At 39.2% G+C, this 17,973-nt stretch overlaps 1 protein-coding gene across 4 annotated transcripts in view; it reads right to left on the reverse strand.

The window, feature by feature from the left end:
- Nucleotides 1–17,973, reverse strand: part of ELMO1 (engulfment and cell motility 1) — a 303,547-nt gene that overhangs the window by 169,381 nt on the left and 116,193 nt on the right. For all 4 annotated transcript variants that reach the window (XM_064704898.1, XM_064704900.1, XM_064704899.1 and 1 more), the window contains 3 exons: nucleotides 17,408–17,458; nucleotides 15,888–16,010; nucleotides 14,447–14,578 (listed from right to left, as the gene is read on the reverse strand). In XM_064704898.1, the coding sequence (XP_064560968.1) occupies nucleotides 14,447–14,578; nucleotides 15,888–16,010; nucleotides 17,408–17,458 (306 nt within the window). The remainder of the gene's footprint in view (nucleotides 1–14,446; nucleotides 14,579–15,887; nucleotides 16,011–17,407; nucleotides 17,459–17,973) is intronic.

The following is a 17,973-nucleotide window of genomic DNA, read 5'->3' on the forward strand; positions in this document are numbered from 1 at the left end:
TGGAAAACAGAACTGGAATGGCATTTGCAGCCAGGCATATGGACCTGCAGAGCTGGGTGAGAAAGCCAGCTACCATTTAGGAGCTCTGTGGTTCACCCACTGACACTTTTTATTACCTGTGACCGGGTCAAGCTTCTAATAATTGCAGAGGATAAGATGAAAACTAATTTACAGCAAAGGAACTGTCATCATATGTGGTATTTTAGCTACCTTTGGATGGACATTCCCAAGTACAAAATTACCAGCTATACAGTCACATCTTTGCCCTACTGGAGGAAAGCAGCCAGGCTCTGTAGGTGTCAGGGGAAGATTTGGAATACAAGACCAATCCCTCCTAAGACCTTTGAGTTCATATTCTGCCTTAAATCGGCAATAACCTATGCCCATCCTGTAGGATACCTTCATCTGTCCTCAATATCAAAGTAATAAAAAAATATACAACCAAAAAAATCCCCCCAAAAAACCACAAAGATTAAAAACCCACTGGATCCATTCACTAGAGAATTTCAGTTCCCTTAACCTTCAGTCCCATTTTTCTTTCCCTCCCTCTCCAGGAATGTGAAGCTCTTCTGATTAGAGCTGGGCTCTGCAAAATGCTGATATGTGTTGCATGTCTGGGTACTGTTCTGCTCTGCCTTCATTCTCCTCCAGACAAATGTCACAAAGAGGATGGAGCTGCACCAAAATGCAGGGAGATTTTTTTTTTTAATATAAGGAATTTTTAAAATAAGACACATCTCTACTATTCTATGATTTTATGTGTGCACTGTGTAACAAGTGGACTACATTTAACTACCAAAATATTCAGAATTTAGATATGAAGGGGTTTTTAATTTGGGAAAATAAATGGGTTATTTAAAAATAAGGTGCCTTTCCTTGTGTTTGAATTTATTCTCAGGCCTCAGTTAATAAAATCTCATATTGAAAAAGAATGTTTGTAAGTGAAGAAAATCAAAATATTTTGTGTGCTTTGCTATTTGCCATCCTTTAAATATTACAACATGTAAAAAACCTCATGAGGAATGAGACAATGAGGAAAAAAAACAATATGCACACGTAAGTAACACACATATCTGTTTGCATGCATGCATACACTGAAAAACTTCATAAACCTAAATAAAATATTTGCTGTAATTAACATTTGTAAATTGAATTGTGTAAATTGAATTTACACAGTTTCACAAAACTACCATCATTTAATACCGAGCAAGGGTTTGTCTAGAATCATCTATCTAAGCCAAGTCTTGTGAAGCAGACAAAGCCAACGCAACAAAAGCATTGAGATGTCATTATATCTGACCAGTTTTGTGGGGCATGGTTCTCCGTGTTTTTGTTTTTTTTTTTTTGTATGCAAATTCTGAGACATGTCGTACTTAATATCCAGAGAAAGACATCCAAGGTCCATCCATCTCCCAGTGAAGGAGTCAGAAAATAATTCTTCTGTTAAGAAACAAACTATTCAGCCCAACTACATTCAAATCCATGGAGCTTGCCTGCCCCCATGAGTTCACAACTGAGATGCACATGGCAAAGAAAACTATTCAGTGAAACCATAGATAGTATATATATAAAAGAGAAAAAAAAAACCAGAAATGTAGTACTCCATTTTGACTAACTTTAAATTAGCACATTTACATTTGTTAGTGGATTTTCCGCAAGAGAAGCATGCTCTTTCAAATCACAAAGATTTCAATACTTTTATTTTACAAGTTTGCAATTGAAAATACTGGAAAAGGTATAAATACTAAAATACCAACCTTTTATTCCCCCTCCTTGAAGCAACTATCTTCATTAAACAACTGATTTAAAGGATAATTCCTTCAACTAATACTTATAATAAGCACAAAATAATGAAATAAATAATTAAAATATCAAAGCGGAAATGGAATGATGTTATACAGAGCCACACAGACACACAATCACAGATATTTCATTCTGGTTAGTTTTAACTTTGTTGTTGAAGTGATACTGAAAGGTCAAAGAAGCTCAGAGGCCCATCAAGATTTTTTTCCCTTTCTTTTAAATCTGTTCTCTTTTGGAATGACTAAAGCTAAGAGGAATTCAGCTGCATATGGTAAAAGGTTAGTTTATTAATTTTACCAATGTTCAAGTTTCTAGATGCCCATAGATGCGGACAAGTAGTCCTGGGAAATCACATGTAGCTGCATGGTAAACAACAACAGCAGCTTTAACATATGGATTTTGTGGTCTCTCTTTCTGGTCAGTATAAAGATGCATCTGACCCAGGGACCTCATCCTGTACGTATCAGCTCAGATGAAAAGCACCAAGTTTATACAAAATTAGTAATTCTCTACTGCACAGATGTCATCAGGTCTGCCTTTTCTAGTTACAACATCACCTATTTTCCTTAATAAGAAAAAAGTTCCTGAAGTTTTCTCCAAGCTATTTAAAACTTCATGCCTCCAAACAGCAGTAATTCTCTTGCAGTCTTCTGTTAAAACCCAGGATCCACAGATAGCAGACTGACAATGAAGACAAATTGTACTGTCTTCAGGATTTACAGATAATTCTCAGGTTTTTTTGTCATTCTTGCATATTTATTCCACATGCAATCACACTTGGCTGAGAAGATGTGATGTCCCCCAACAGCATCTGCCCCTGTGGCCAGAGGAGATCACCCCTCTCTCTTGGCGGGGGTGTAGGGCAATAGTGGAATCCTTTGCACCCTTCAGGGAAATCCCAAGGGCCTTGCCTTGGAAGAATACACCACAGAGTCTCCACCAAGGCTGAAAGAGAAGACTTCCCCCATGGAGCCTTGCATCCCATCCCAATTCCTTTCCCCATATGTCCCAAATTCTCCTTTCCCTGTTTCCTCATTGGTTGTGGTATCCTTGGTGGGTGGCTCCATCTTCCCTGTGGGCCAGTGCCCTTTGCCCTGCCCTTTGTATTGTCCCTGTGCCCTCAGACCATTGGCCACTGACCCCTACTTCCCCCTCTGCACAGCACATGGTTTGATAAGTTGTCCCTGATTTCTCTTCAGCATGCTGGAATAAACCTTCACTGGAATTTATCATACAAAAGGCCCTTCTGCCTCTCTTAGCTGAGCTAGCCATGGCCAGTGTGGTGTGAGGGCTTGACTGCTCTGCCTGAATACTTGGACCCAAGTGGCTTTTCCGCAGGAGATGCTTGTTGGGAAATAGCTCACAGCATCCACCATGCATCCACTATCTAAACCCCACGCTGCTACAGGCAACCAAGCTGCTCCCCTGCTTGTGCCTAGCAGGCATCTGCCCACACATCCTTGCACTGCTCAGAGTGGTCCAGGGGCTCAACTAAGAGATTTGTGGCTCAAACACTAACTCTGGGGCCTACCCTGCTCCAAGTTACACCAGAGATGTCTCCCACCACCACACACTGACCTGAACATCTCAGCACATCAAAGTATGAAGCGCGGAGTTTCAGCACGAACTTTGCTGAGTTGCAAACCTCAGTGGGGAGTGCTCCATCCTACCCTCAGGAATCCTCTTTTTAGCACACCTCTGTGTTTCCACTGCCTAGCACCAAACACATGCCATGGCATGGAACCATGGAATGCTTTGTTTATGGCAAACAGTAGCTTAGAACTATGAAAGTCTGCTTATGGGAAAGACCACAACAGGTCGCACACTGATGAGTTCCTAACAGCCCCAGGCATGAGAGTGAGCTTGAAGGATTTCTGGATTTCTGCCTCTCAGGTTTGAAAAGAGATTGATGCTTTTCTGCCAATGCTCACATTTGCAGGATAGAGTCTGAGTCAGCATCAAATGTAAGTTTTTATTAGATCTATAACTACATTTACAAAATCCTGTCTTTAAAAGATTTGTAGAAAGTCCTGGCAGATTAAAAAATAAACATAAAACACAAACAAACAAACAAAACAAAAAAAATCCTACCAAAACTAAAAGTCCCAGACTGCAAGAAACTGTCCCTGCCACAGAACCTACACAAGGCTGAAAAACACTCAGAACATAGGAACAAACTGTAATTTTGGGAAGGATAAAATACCTCACCAGTGCTAGAAAGGAAAACATTTACAGTCCACTGTATAACAAACCATAGCATGCAAGCCAAATTAAGTAACACACAGAAGTACCATTTAGCCTAAACATCAAACATCTGCTGGCATTCAACTGAGAAATGGGAATTTACAACCAGAGCAGTTATTTCTACTGCATCTAAGGCTGAAAAAATTGTGTCTATGAAAGTGAGGCGTTGAAAAACTTTGGTGAGCAACTGACATCTGGTGTGATCTGGTGCCCTCTGCTGCCAAATATTACACTTCAGTTACCAGCTTTCTTTAAAATGAGATTCCAAAGTACTCGAAATAATATCAAGACATATACGGCAGGGAAACCAAGTATTTATATCTGTACGTGAATTAAAAAGAAAAACAATCCTGACAGACATTCAGTATTACTGTAAAGAGAAGATCTAAGTACTCTGTTAGAAAACATTATGTGGGATTTCTGCATTGAGCTCCATATTGTAAAACAATCTAAAAGATTCATCTAATAAATTAAAACATTTTTATGTTTTTCAACAAGCAAAGTGAAGACTTCAACTAGGGAAATGGAGCCTTTGTGTGTTTGGTTTTGGTTTTCTAAGTTGATTTTTAAAAAATAAACTAAAAAAGTCCATTTTCAGACTGAATTATCTCCATATAGATTTAGAAAAATTAACTGTAGAATTAACAACTGGCTTGCAGATTGCAGCTCCTCAAAATGCCAGTATAGACTAATAAAATCATTAGTTACATCTTTAGTATCATCATCAGTTCATTTATATATCCTTACTCTTCCATTCTTTTTTTCTTTCGTTGTACTTCATGTATTTTGTTCACCTTTCTCAGACAGCCTTCAGCACCTTTCTTGTGGTTGCTCTGCCTGAGATCTATCAAGCAGCAATGTTCACAGAAACATCAGGAAAGCAAGATGTCAAAAGTAAAGTGAAACTTGACAAAAATATCTAAATTACTGGTAAATCTGGTTGTGCAACCTGCAGTTCAACTTGTCTATCACTTTCCATTTTTAAACTTTAATTTCAGATACTTTAGAATTATTTTAAGTGTCAGAATAGAATACTTAACATTTTCTTTCTGTACAAAACCCTTAGCAAGTTTTTGCAATTATTTAACCATTTTAGGAATGTTTTATTAAGCACTGCATTGCTGTAACTAAATCAATTTTTACCTAATTGTTTGTCAAAATCCAAGCCCACTCATTCTATGCAAGGAAAACTTCTAAGACATGCTCTTGTATAAGTCTTGAAATTCCTTTTGAAAATGGGCTGCATTTGGCTGCATTATGAATGCTTAGGATTAACTGAATTTAACAAATCTCTTTGGAACACACTTTTTCTGAAGATGTTGCCTCTCCTGAGCATTCCCTGGCCCCACCTTCCAGGCTTAGAGAAAAAAGCAAGCCAGGAATGGAGTGGAAAGAGAGGGTAAGTAGATGGGTACAGAGAATAGTGAGAGGTGAGTGTCAAAGTCAGGAATTTGTAAGTGAAAAGGCTTAGAAGAAATGCAGGAGTGCTAGGGCAGAAAGCAATATGGTGCACACAATATTAATAAAATTCATAAGCATTTCAAACATTCACATCAACTTAGATGTTTTCACTGATTTAAGGTCAATATTACTTGAGGTCCTGGGCTGTTATTCCCAGTGATTACATCATGTTCTTGTGATACTCCTGTACACAGCAAGAGAATTACACAGGTAAAAGTTACTCTGTGAAAATAGAAATCACAGAACTCATCCTCAAGATGTGTTTTTGTCTCAAATACTTGCAAAAAAGTGTTTATGAATGTAAATACAGTCATATGAACATTCAACTCTGTCTCTTTACTTAAAAGATGATCAAATGACAGTCACTATTACAACTACATTCTTTCTTAACACCAAGAAAAAATGTGCATGATTAGTCTTCATCTTCCAAAACTTACCTGGAAGAATAAATCAGTAATGGATTATTTATAAGATAGCAACTGAAAGATTTTAGTTTCAAAACAGAACAACAGGAGAATGAAGCTTGCAAAGAGCAGAGAAGAGCAACCTCTGGTGGTCATAAAGGTAAAAACGAGAGGAGAAATCCTATGTACAGTCCTGTCTTACCCACTGGCCCTACATTAGGGGAATTTCAGTGCCAAAGGACAGAACGTGTTTTGGTTTTTTTTTTTACCTGGACGTACCATCTGCAAATTTAACTCTGATAAATAAAAGGATACTCAAATCTTATGAAAACTATGTATTACAATGAAAGGAGAGGAGAAGAAGAATCACCTTTCTGGCAGAGTGCTATAAGACATGGATTTTGGTATGCTGAAAGATGCTTAATTATTAGCTGCCACTACTAAATGACAAAGAGTTTTACTGTAGGAGGAGCCATATTTACATAAAAAAAATATGGCAACTGACCTGAAGGTCTGGCAAAACAAAAGCTCAGCAAAATAAAATCTGTTCAGAGTTGGGTTTTTTTCCACAGCAACAAGTGATTTCACAAGTTTTAAAATAGTAGATAGAGAAAAAGAGGGTTGTAGGAGTAGGAAGAGTGGAGGTGGATGGAAAACTACTAATAGCTTTCAGTAGTACAGACAATCTGTCATCTATGCTGTTCTGCTGTTAAGCCAGCAATTAAATCTTATCAATCTAAAATTCAAAAAGGATCAGGTCTAAATTTTAAAAGGATCAGATATAGTGACACATATGTAGCACTGTTCTAAAAATATTCCTCTGCCACTGCCAAAGCCAACAGGAAAATCTAAATGTAAGGATTCATTGCTTTTATTATAGTCAGAAAGCTTTCCCAAAGGATAAAAACCTACAATCACTGCAGAGTATCATCTATCAAAAGAAATAACAGGGAGATGAGAAGTAAATAGCTGCAGACAACAGCTCACAGTCTTTGTGATGAGTTTTTCAGCATTTTAGACCAGTTCCAGATTTCAGTCTCAAATCACAAAATCTCAGCTTCCTCTTCACAGCTTTCACGGTCCTACAACTCATAACATTGTAAGATTTCAAATATTCAGGCCTTCCTTTTTTTAGGAAGAAAAAGGATGAACATCCTCAGATCTTCAACAAGAATAGCTAAGTAAATTCATCACATGGTGTTCCCTCTGTCCATCTCCTTCTCACCCACTCTCCTAGGAAAATTTTATCCTCCCTAGCCAGGCAAACTGGTACCATTAATCCAGATGACCAGCTGGAACAAGGGTCTTCAGAGATCCAGCTGTCATCAGTAACTCTATAGAATTTAAGGACTAGTCATACTCCTGCAGAGTTTGGCATCCCAACTCCATCCCAGTGTTGCCCTGTATTAACTTTTTAGAGCCCAGCTCAACTGTGGATGAGTGGTAGTCAACTTTAGACTACCACTCATCCACACCTGCACTGCCATTTCACTGCATGATTTCACTTTGACTCTTTATTTTCTGCCTGACAATAATAAAGGGTGAATGACCATCACAAAACAACCTAATTCTTTATCTACTCACTTTCTATCACTGCAAATCTGAACTTTTTTTGAATATGCACACATCATCACCAGTAAACCTGTGACTCAAATCTTCAGTCAAATAATTTGTCATGAATGGTAGGCTGCAATATATCAACAGTTGAAGTTAAATTGTTCAAAACTAGGTTGCAACTATTTCACAGCCTAGAATGACAAGCAAAAGGTAGCACCCTATCTTTAGGAAAAAAAAAAATCAAACTGTGGTTGAACTATTAGAGTTAGAACCCCACACCTAATGGCAACAACAAAAAAAAAAGGCATTTTGCCTATAGATCAGTTAAGAGGTGTGGCTCATTGTGTTAGCTATTATTACAATGGCCAACACTTCCTATTTCTAGGTACTGTTCCCAGTTTTTAATGTCTTGGACAGCATTTATTAGGCAAGTGAAATTTTCACACAGACAAAGATTAATATTTGGTCCATGTGCTTAAACCTAGTCCATCCATTTCTGAAAATAAAGCACAGGAAAAATGCAATTTGTGTCTGTCTTTAGAAAGTCCTGACAACTTTCAGTGCAAAACTTGGAAATGGCTGAGCAGGCTTCATACTGATGGAGGAACAAACAGGGTGAGAGGAAAACGTGGAGAGAGGGACACTAGGGAAAATCCAGAGGAGAACCACCTCATGAGGATGCAAAAAAGGAAACAGGAAAGGTTCCGGGAAGGGAAGAAAAAGTTCCGGGAAGGTTCCGGGAAGGGAAGGTTCTGGGAAGGTTCTGGGAAGGGAAGGTTCTGGGAAGGGAAGGTTCTGGGAAGGTTCTGGGAAGGGAAGGGAAGGGAAGGGAAGGGAAGGGAAGGGAAGGGAAGCGAAGGGGGAAGGGAAGGGAAGGGAAGGGAAGGGAAGGGAAGGGAAGGGAAGGGAAGGGAAGGGAAGGGGAAGGGAAGGGAAGGGAAGGGAAGGGAAGGGAAGGGAAGGGAAGGGAAGGGAAGGGAAGGGAAGGGAAGGGAAGGGAAGGGAAGGGAAGGGAAGGGAAGGGAAGATGGATCAGATAGGCTGGAAGCAGATAGATCCGGCTGGATATCAAAATGCAACAAAGAGCCCAAGGGGAGTGGGAACTTGAAACCAAAGATTAGGGAAAGAAATTGAGAGAGAAAGGCCAGAGAAGCTATGAAGTTGGAAAGCAAAGCATGATAGCACAGCACAGGGAACCTCCAAACTACCAAAGCTCAGTGCATAAACTCACAAACAGTCTAAGGACAGAATTGGCAAAACACAGAAAGGTGGTGTGGTGTGTCAGCCTTGGCCAGCAGCCATGCACACATCCGACTGCTCGCCTACTCCCCTCTTCAACAGAGCAAAGGTGGGAAAAGGATGGAAAAGCTCACTGGCCAAGATAAGAATGGAGACTGTTCCATCATGGGCAAAACAGACTTGACTTCTGTAAAGTCAATTCAATTTGCTGCCAATTAAAACAGATTTGAATAGTGAAAACAAACACTAAAACAACACCTTTCTCCTATGTTTTCCCAAAGCTTACGCTTAGTCCTTCACTCTCAAATCCTGGGGCAGGGCATAGAGAGGCAGGGACACAGAGAATGCCATAAAAATGAGAGAGGGGGAAAAGAAGCTCCCAAGTGAGCACAAGGAAATTACACCCACCAGAGCTCTACTAGGTAGGTTGAAGGGGACAGCAGTTAAAGGTTGGAGTAATTTGAGTTTGTGCCTCTTGCAGGTAATGATTGCAAGATATTCATTACATTATTCCAAATTATTTTCCCAATAACCTCCTTTCAGTAGAGTCAAGGGACTCCATCTGGGGAATATATCAGGATGGCAAGGAGGTTACTGTGGACAGTCAGCTAATGAGCTATTCTGACACAATGAGAAGCACCACAGAAGAACCTATGAGAAAACTCTTAGTTCTTATCTTCAAAGTGCTACTTGGACACTGTGCTGTACAACAAAAGATTTTTGGAAAAGATAAAGGTAAAAGACCTAAGATAAAGTAGATTAAAGATAAGTAGCTGAAGATAAAACTAAGTAGCTGCTCATCTGAGACATGAAGAAGAGAAAAAAATACAAGTCTGAAAGAAATCTTAGAAGCTCCCCAGGCCTATATTTTGCCTAAGGCTAACTCTCAACTGTTTTTGAAGCTTCTTTTCAAAACTTTTTGGACAAATCCTCCAAATTATCAGTGCTGGTGCTGCTTCTCCTCATATTAGAAAGTTTTTGTGATGTCTAAAAAATCAACTATGCAGTCATTTAAGTCATCCATCTAATTATTCATGTCTTCAGACTGCTCTAAGCAACCTTGGTTGTTGGTGTTTTTTTTCTTTCACACAATCCTCACACGCTTTGTTTCCTGGACCCACCATTGTGAAATATATAAAATGTCACATATTAATGATAATAATGAAAGTACATTCATTATTTTTATAATGAATTGATCTCCATCTTCAAAGTTGTGGCAAATTTTGTTCCCAGCATTCCAATTAAAAATCTCTCCTATAAAGAAGTTGCCATCACTGCCTTTTACCTTACACATGGCCTCCACCCTCTCAGCATTGGCACACACACTTGAGATTTCCACAGCATTTAGGCTGATTGGCTAAAAAGTCAATTTTTTAAAGTCAACTCCTGTAAGACATCTCCCTCATCACTGCAGGATCTTCACCCTCTGCACACAACCTGCATTCATTCAGTCCACAAGCCACTGCAGAGTTTACTGAAATAATGTAGTGTTTTATGTGATGTCTAAGAAATGCGAAAAATTGCCTCAACAGTTCATATGTTCTGGAAATATCTTTCCAGATAAATCCTAGCTAAGCATTCAACTCTTTTGTGGCTACATTACCTTTTTTTGTGTCTACATTACACAGTGTCTCTTATCTTTTCCCACAGACAAGATACTTGCCTGCAGATGAAATTCTTGCCAGGGGTCCTAAATGAACACCATTGCTCTTGATATGACTGCGTAAAATGACATTATTTCTGTTTCTATTTTGTATCCCAAAAGATCATCTAATTTGTGAATAACATGGTGATTCTTCCATCACTGCTTCACATATTTGTTTCATCAGATTTCTTCCGCACATGTTAACTTTCTTAGGCTACCACCACAAATATCCTGCAAGCAAAGCCCATGCCTGACTTTTAAAGAACACCCCACCATTCTCAATTTTCCTTTAAATTGTCACCTTCTATCAGAAAGTTTCTTACTAATTTCATAGCTCCTTCATTAAGTCACATTTAATTCTGCTACACTAGCAAATTCCAATATAGTACAGCAGAATTTTGAAATCACTCACTTTCCATGTTGGTTTTTTCATTTGTACAAACTATTTATATTTAATGGAAGGAAATCAAAACAAAACAAACAAAAAAAATTCTCAGAAGCTCTACACACTTAAAACTTGAGAAAAACTCTTCTAGGATGAGATTATTTGAGTTGTTTTTTTCCAACATGTTAAGTTTCTTATCATTTGTTCAAAGCTGCCTATAAACAACACATTCATTTCAACATCTCAATGAAGTAGTGCTGTTTAAAGAAGTACGATGAAAATATAAAGGATTATGAGGTTTCTTGTAACTATTTTCCACCTCAATTATAGGAATTAAGCTTACTCAAATACAAAGGGAAGTATTGAGGCTATTTAATGTGCAATTGACTGGAAAATAATAAATAATTCAATAGGGTGGAGTGCAGCCCAGATCTCCTAATTGGGTAATTTCTGTTGCATTCATCAGCATTTTAATAAATCTCACAACTGTCTCATCTGAAAATCTCTTTACTTGGTCATCACAACCATCTGGTAAGGTCCTGTGGTTACTTTAGCTGAATGAAGGTTTCTAACTATGCAGTTTTACAAATTACATTGTAAGCTTCTGAAACCGCGTCTCGACTTTGTCTCTTTCTCACATTACATTTGTAGTGGGGCAAGGCTTTTTGATGTGGCTGAGAAAAATAAACAGAATTCTTGCATTTCCCATACAGAAGGAGAACAAGCAATCCAGGAACAACTTAATAGCCAGACATGGTTTTACTCTCTCCCTTGAAATGAACATTTAATCAGCTCAAGAAATTGGCTTCCTGACCATCAGCACCAGTGGAATGATGACAGCATTCCAAGTCAGACTCTTGTTTGGCAGGTTTCTCATGCCTCACAGCTGAGGCAGAGGGGAGACAACCCTCACACTGCTCATGATCAGTTTGGTAACATAACTCTCTACCTGCTGCTGATGAAAGCACTGAAGACATTTTATTGAAAAGGAGCAGATGGGGTGAAGGCAGCTGGGAGTCAGAACACTGCCCATGTATGAGGCTGAGGATGAGCAGCCAGGTTTCACAAGGGGTCCTGCTCCCTTTCCCAGCCCTGTGGGGAAGGTAATACTCCTCTTCAGCTGTTAAAAACGTTGTACCTGCAGTGTCACCTGGACTCTTAGCTCAAAGTAAAGCTTCTGCACAAAAGTAGAATAACTCTACTCACAGTTCACTGCTGACATTTTTATTTCCTGTACTTTGCCTCACCATACTGCTACTAGAATAACCTGCCTCCCATTAGAGCTCTTGCTATGATGCTTCTTTCACAGCTTACTTTCACATACTGCTTCTTACCTCCCACTGTGCTTCCCTACATTTCTTCACTGCTTTAATCCCAGTTCCCATTTCCTCTTAAACATTGCTCCCCATACCCTTTTGAAAGGCTATCATAATCAAATTGTAAACAGTGCTGCAGTTACCCTTGACAACTGCCAGAGTGTTTTCAGTAGGCTTCCCAATGAACAGCTCAAATGGGAGTAATGAAGCTGAGGGATGAGTCAACAAAAAAAAAAACAACCTCACACTGAGCTTCAAAGACTGCTTCAAAGCACTAGTTTTGCTATCATGCCTGCAACCCCAAAATGCCAAGTTCCTCTGTTCTCATCTATTTACTTGATTACTCCTTACAGATACAACAGCACTGATCCAGTGGTAATTTTTTCCTCATTCATCAGTAATGAAAACAGCTATCAGAACACAGAAAAGCTCTACCCAGTTCCGTTGTGGTTTTGGGAGAATTAAGCCCTATGCCACAGAGCTGGGCAGAGCTCTCAAACTGCATAGCAAGCCCCAGTTTGCACCAAGAGTGCTGAAAACCTCTCTGTCTGTAACTGCGGCTACTGCATAATATTCAGTGTATATCTGCTAGGCCAACAGGACAGTAGTGGATCACAGGAGATATGAAGCATACCTTTTTACCTAAGAAGAAAGAAAACTGCATACTAACCTAGAGTGAGCAATAAATCAAGATATTAATTCACTGTACATGTGCACGCTCTGTTTCCAGAGGGGGAAAAATACACATTATTACTATAAATGTGTGCAATTGTTTAGCCAGATCATGCTCTGCTCCCCAACAGGGTTTAAGGCAAGCCCAGAACTCCAATTCACCTCATTAAGTCAGGGTAGAAGAGATTCTGCATCCCGTACTCACAGATTGAAGGACTTTAAGCAAACAAAACACAAGGTCCTATAGGTGAGTCCATAGAGTCATACCTCAGATTTATTGTACTCATAAGTCCATCTTATTGCTAACAAGCTACAGTGACTTTACAGGGCTGCCACAGATCCACTAGGCAATGCCTGTACATCCAGGATATCATTAAAAGTTAGATTCTAATGGTGGCATGTCATGCAAAACTACATGCTTAAACTTAAGATATTTATTTCTTCCAGCTAGAATCATGGAATTGTTTAGGTTGGAAAAGACCTCTGAGATAATTGATTCCAACTGTGCTATGATCACCACTAATCTGTGTCTCTAAGAGCCACATCCACACATGTTTCAAACATCTCCAGGGTCCCATGACTCAATCACTTCCTTGGGCAGCCTGCTCCAATGCTTGACAACCCTTTCCATGAAAAAATTTTATGGAATATCCAATCTAAAACTATCTTGTCCTGTAACTTGTTACTTGGGAGAAGAGACTGACCCCCACAGGGCTACTACACTCCTTCCATGGAGTTGTAGGGAGCAATGAGGTCTCTCTTGAGCCTGCTTTTCTCCAGGCTAAACACCCCCAGCTACCTCAGCTGCTCCTCACCAGCCTTGTGCTCCGACCCTTCACCTGCTTTGTTACCCTTCTCTGGACAAATTCCAGCACCTCAGTCCCTTTCTTACTGAACACAGGATTTGAGGTGTGGCCTCACCCAGTGCTGTGCACAGGGGGACAGTCTCTGCCCTGCTCCTGGTGGCCCCACTGTTGCTGATCCAGGCCAGGATGCCATTGGCCTTCTTGGCCATCTGGGCACAGCTGGCTCATGTTCAGCCAGCTGGTCAACAACAACCCCAGATTCTTTTCCTCTGATCACCTTTCCAGATACAATTCCTCAGGTATGGATCACTGCATGGGGTTGCAGGACCCAGCACTTTTACTTAATCTCATACAGTTGGCCTCAATTATCCTCCACACACTCCAAGGAATCTCCTAGAATGTTTCCTCTCTGCTGCATCATATTTCAAGCTGACAGCTGATAAGTTTAAAGTACCCCGTGAGAACGAGAGTTAAAGATCTTGAGACTTGTCCCAGATGCTTGAGGAATATTTTGCCTGCCCCTTTATCCTGGTTGGACGGCCTTTAACAGATTCCCACCATGGAATCTGCCTCATTGACCTTCTTCCTGGTCCTTACCCATAAAGACTCAATCCTATTGTCACCATTACCGAGCTCAGGACAGTCAAAACACTCCTTAAGAAGTGTTAGGGGTACTCCACTACCTCTACTTCCTTGCCTATCCTGTGTCAACAATTTATAGCCTCCATTCCAGCACCCTGGCTTCTGCTAAAGCTGTCACTTGGAGTTAGCAGGGTTTCTGGGGAAGGGGAGGAAAGTTATTTCCTTTTAGGAAATAGACAGGAGACCAAAGTAAGAGAAGAGACTAATGAAAAGATGTACTATAATGGATGCATGTACCCACTTTCGGTGGATTATCACACAAAAATACTCACAATAAATCCAAGTTTTTTATAGTCTCGAGTGTACATAGATTTCCGTTTCTCCATGCTGCCACTGCTGTTGTTAGGTTCGGATTCGGCATCAAATGCAATTCTTCTGAGTTCAAATATGATATCCCGCTGAGCCTACGTCAAAACAAGGTTAAAAAAATTGGTTAAAATAACTGATCTCTCACTTTAACAATACCACAAAAAGTGTTTCAAAACACGGTATTCTTGCCCACTGCCCAAAGTTTTTTTGTCTAAATTCCCTACTTCATACTTGGAGAGACAGTCAGCAAGAATAACCTCGTTGTTCCCATTTTCAAAAGTCCTCACATTTATGAGATTCACACATGGGTACTTAAGTGTTGACTTCCAGAAGCAGGACCCATGTTAGCAAGGCCTCTGACTGCACAATTTTAACCACAGAAGCCAGGAGATCACACACATTTCAAATTAGGCTGGTACGTAAGCACCTTGCTGGATGAACACAAAATGACTCAGCACTCTGCATTCATTTTGGTAACTATCCATTTTTGCTACTGCAGAAATAGGCAGGAGAGGAATTACTGTAGCTGGAAATGTCTCAAGACAGGGATAAACACACTACCAGCAATATTAACATCACTTAGTCACTCTCTATGGAAATATGCACTAATTTACTGCATGTACATTCCCAAGAGTCAAACTTTTCCATCTCAAACTTAGGAAGCATAAAATCCTACAGCATGATGTTACCTATGTTTACAACTATCTCACTCTCCCACCTTCTCTTCTTCAAATTATTGGCAAGTTTTAAGATAACTTCAGCTTAAAAATGAAATCAGGTTCCTCCTTGTACAGGGCCTAAATGAAGGCCACAAAAAGATTAAAGAAACAAAACAAATCATCCCTATGGCTCATTGACCCTATATTTAAATATCTTAGGGGAGCGTCACTTTTTGGACAACGAACAATATCAAAGTCAATATCTGCACACAGTGAGCAATAAACAAATGAAATACTTTATAGATTCCCAGTAACAAAACCAGGGTTTATTGTTACACAATTTAACTTCAACTCTAGCATGCCAGATAGTTTCCATGCAAACATTTAATTTAGCTCTACAGAAGTACTTCTAGGAAGGACCATACACCTCTAGTGCTTTGGAGAAGAGCACATAGGAGACAAATGCTGGACAGCTGCTCGGAGTTTCTGCTCAGGAAGACAGAAAATGCAGTTCATGGAACTATATGATAAGGAGAACTGCCTGGACATTTTGTACTTTTGCACAAGGAATGAAATATCTAATGCATCTTCTTACAACCAAAAAACATAACCCAACTTCACAGAGAAAATGAATGACTTGGGTAAATGTTCCTAGGAAGTGGTTTTTTCCTCCATGAAGAGCTTTAGGTACATCAGTGAGGAGCTGATGTCTTCCTGCTAAGACCAGATCATGCCAGACGCTTACTTGATCTTGTGGATCCATTTTTGTCATCATTCTGTCTTCCAGAAGATTGAAGGTAAGTACTTGCAGGACATATAGCTGGTGTGCCATTTCATTATTGATGGCCCTCTGTGCCCTGATAACATGCTGCAAAGAAAAAGAGACAGGTTTGGGTGAATCAGAAAACTGAAGTGCATGCAGTCAGAGGTTTCCATTCCTAAGTATGTGCTTGCTATGCAATAGTGTATCTATACTTCAGAAATGAAGAAAAACCAAACCCAAACAGCCAAAAAAACCTCAAACCAAAACCCACCCCACCCCTAAAAATCAAACCAGGACTAGCACTACTGATTCAGGTACTGTTTAAATAACTTAAGAAGACAGGACTTTACACTTTATAAGGTCTGTGCATATACTAAGAAGTAGAATTAAAAAAACAGTGCTGAGTAATCACTTCAAAGAAAAAATAATTCCATCCCAAGAGCTTTAGAGCTCTGTATTTTATTTCTTTTTTTCCAAGAGATTATATTAAGAAAATATTTAAGAGAGTAGCTGTCTGAGCAGAAAAGTATTCAGGCTGCAAGCACAGCCAGAGAATACAGTGAATAGAGTAGCAGGGTTCAACAGGGAGTCAGCACCACACGACAATCCTGCCTCTACTAGACAACTCCAAGCTGTATGAGGAAGACTGCTTAGAAATACATTAGTATATAATGCCCTATACATGCAGAATTATCCCATTCAAAAAGCAAACACAAAACTGATGGACAATTTAAAAATTCCTGCTGTGCCAAAAACACCAAGTAGTTTTATATGGGAAACAGAAAACAGACCCAGACCTGTAAACACAGCAAAGGACACAAAGAAAAAGTCATCAAGTGAGAGCTGGATACATCAACATATGTTGTACAGTTCCAGAAAATAAAAGAATCTGTCTGCCAAAATGCACTGGAGCATATTGTGAAAATAAATAAACAATACAGGCCTTCTGAAATAAATTCTGGGTGTTTTATATGCATCAGTGAAATTATGATAGCAAATGAGAAAGTGTGAGGGGTTGTTTGTTGTTTGGTTCATTTTACACTCACTATAGAGAAAGATTTTTCCCTCATTCCATTGAAGATGCAGTCTACTCAAACATCAAAGGCCAAATCCCTGATTTTCCATGAGAGCAGATGCAGGTCTTTGATATTATATTCATTAACTATTTAATTAGCTTTAATTCATGCTTCTTGTGTAAAAGCCATGATGAATTGTGTCAATCAAGACAGAATAATCAAAAGAACCAAAAAACACAGGGGGTATTTAATACTGTATTTTCATGAAGAAACAACAATTTCTGACTGGGAAAATAACACTTCCAAAAAGCAGTTTTGAACCCATTCAACCACCATTCAAACCTTATCTTCTATATTACAAGACTTCAAAACATATCAAAATACAAAGGCAATTAAAATGTATTAAGATAAGACCTATGAACACCAAAAATGGAGTCATCTTTTCTCTCTCCTACTCAACAGTAATTTTGCAAATCATATACTTACAGTTAAGATGATGGAACGAAGCTGCTTTTGTGCCAAAATGTTTGCCATTTCCTGATTAAATAAAAAAAAAATAATTAAAAAAATAGCCAGAAGCAGGTATTTTCATATCATAGCTAGAAAAACATACCGGCCTAAAGGTCTTACATTTCTGCATTGTTACTTATAAATGAAAGGAAGCAGCATATCAGCATTAGAACTGTATTTGGGGTTCATAAAGTCAAAATACCATGAGAAGAGAGACCATGATAGTTAAAAGTACATCACAAGCTGAGGGCTTTGGTGATCCAAAATCCACAGTGAAAGACTTCAGAAAAGACCTCTGTGGGTTCAAGAGAGTATTTACATGCTTGTTCAAGCACAACCTTCCCCAATAAACAATACAGAAGGAAGCATGGACTGGAAGCCAGCCAGGACTTTAAAACAAGATGTCAAATAAAATTATTATTTACTTTGATATTTCAGCTGTTTTAAAATCAAGTGCTCTAACTTCCATTCAATAAATCAGCCTACAACTCAGTACTGTTTCATTATAACAAATAATAATTCTCCCCTGTATTTTAGACCTT

The sequence above is a fragment of the Zonotrichia leucophrys genome, chromosome 2, assembly GCF_028769735.1.
Source record: "Zonotrichia leucophrys gambelii isolate GWCS_2022_RI chromosome 2, RI_Zleu_2.0, whole genome shotgun sequence".
NCBI lineage: Eukaryota > Metazoa > Chordata > Aves > Passeriformes > Passerellidae > Zonotrichia > Zonotrichia leucophrys.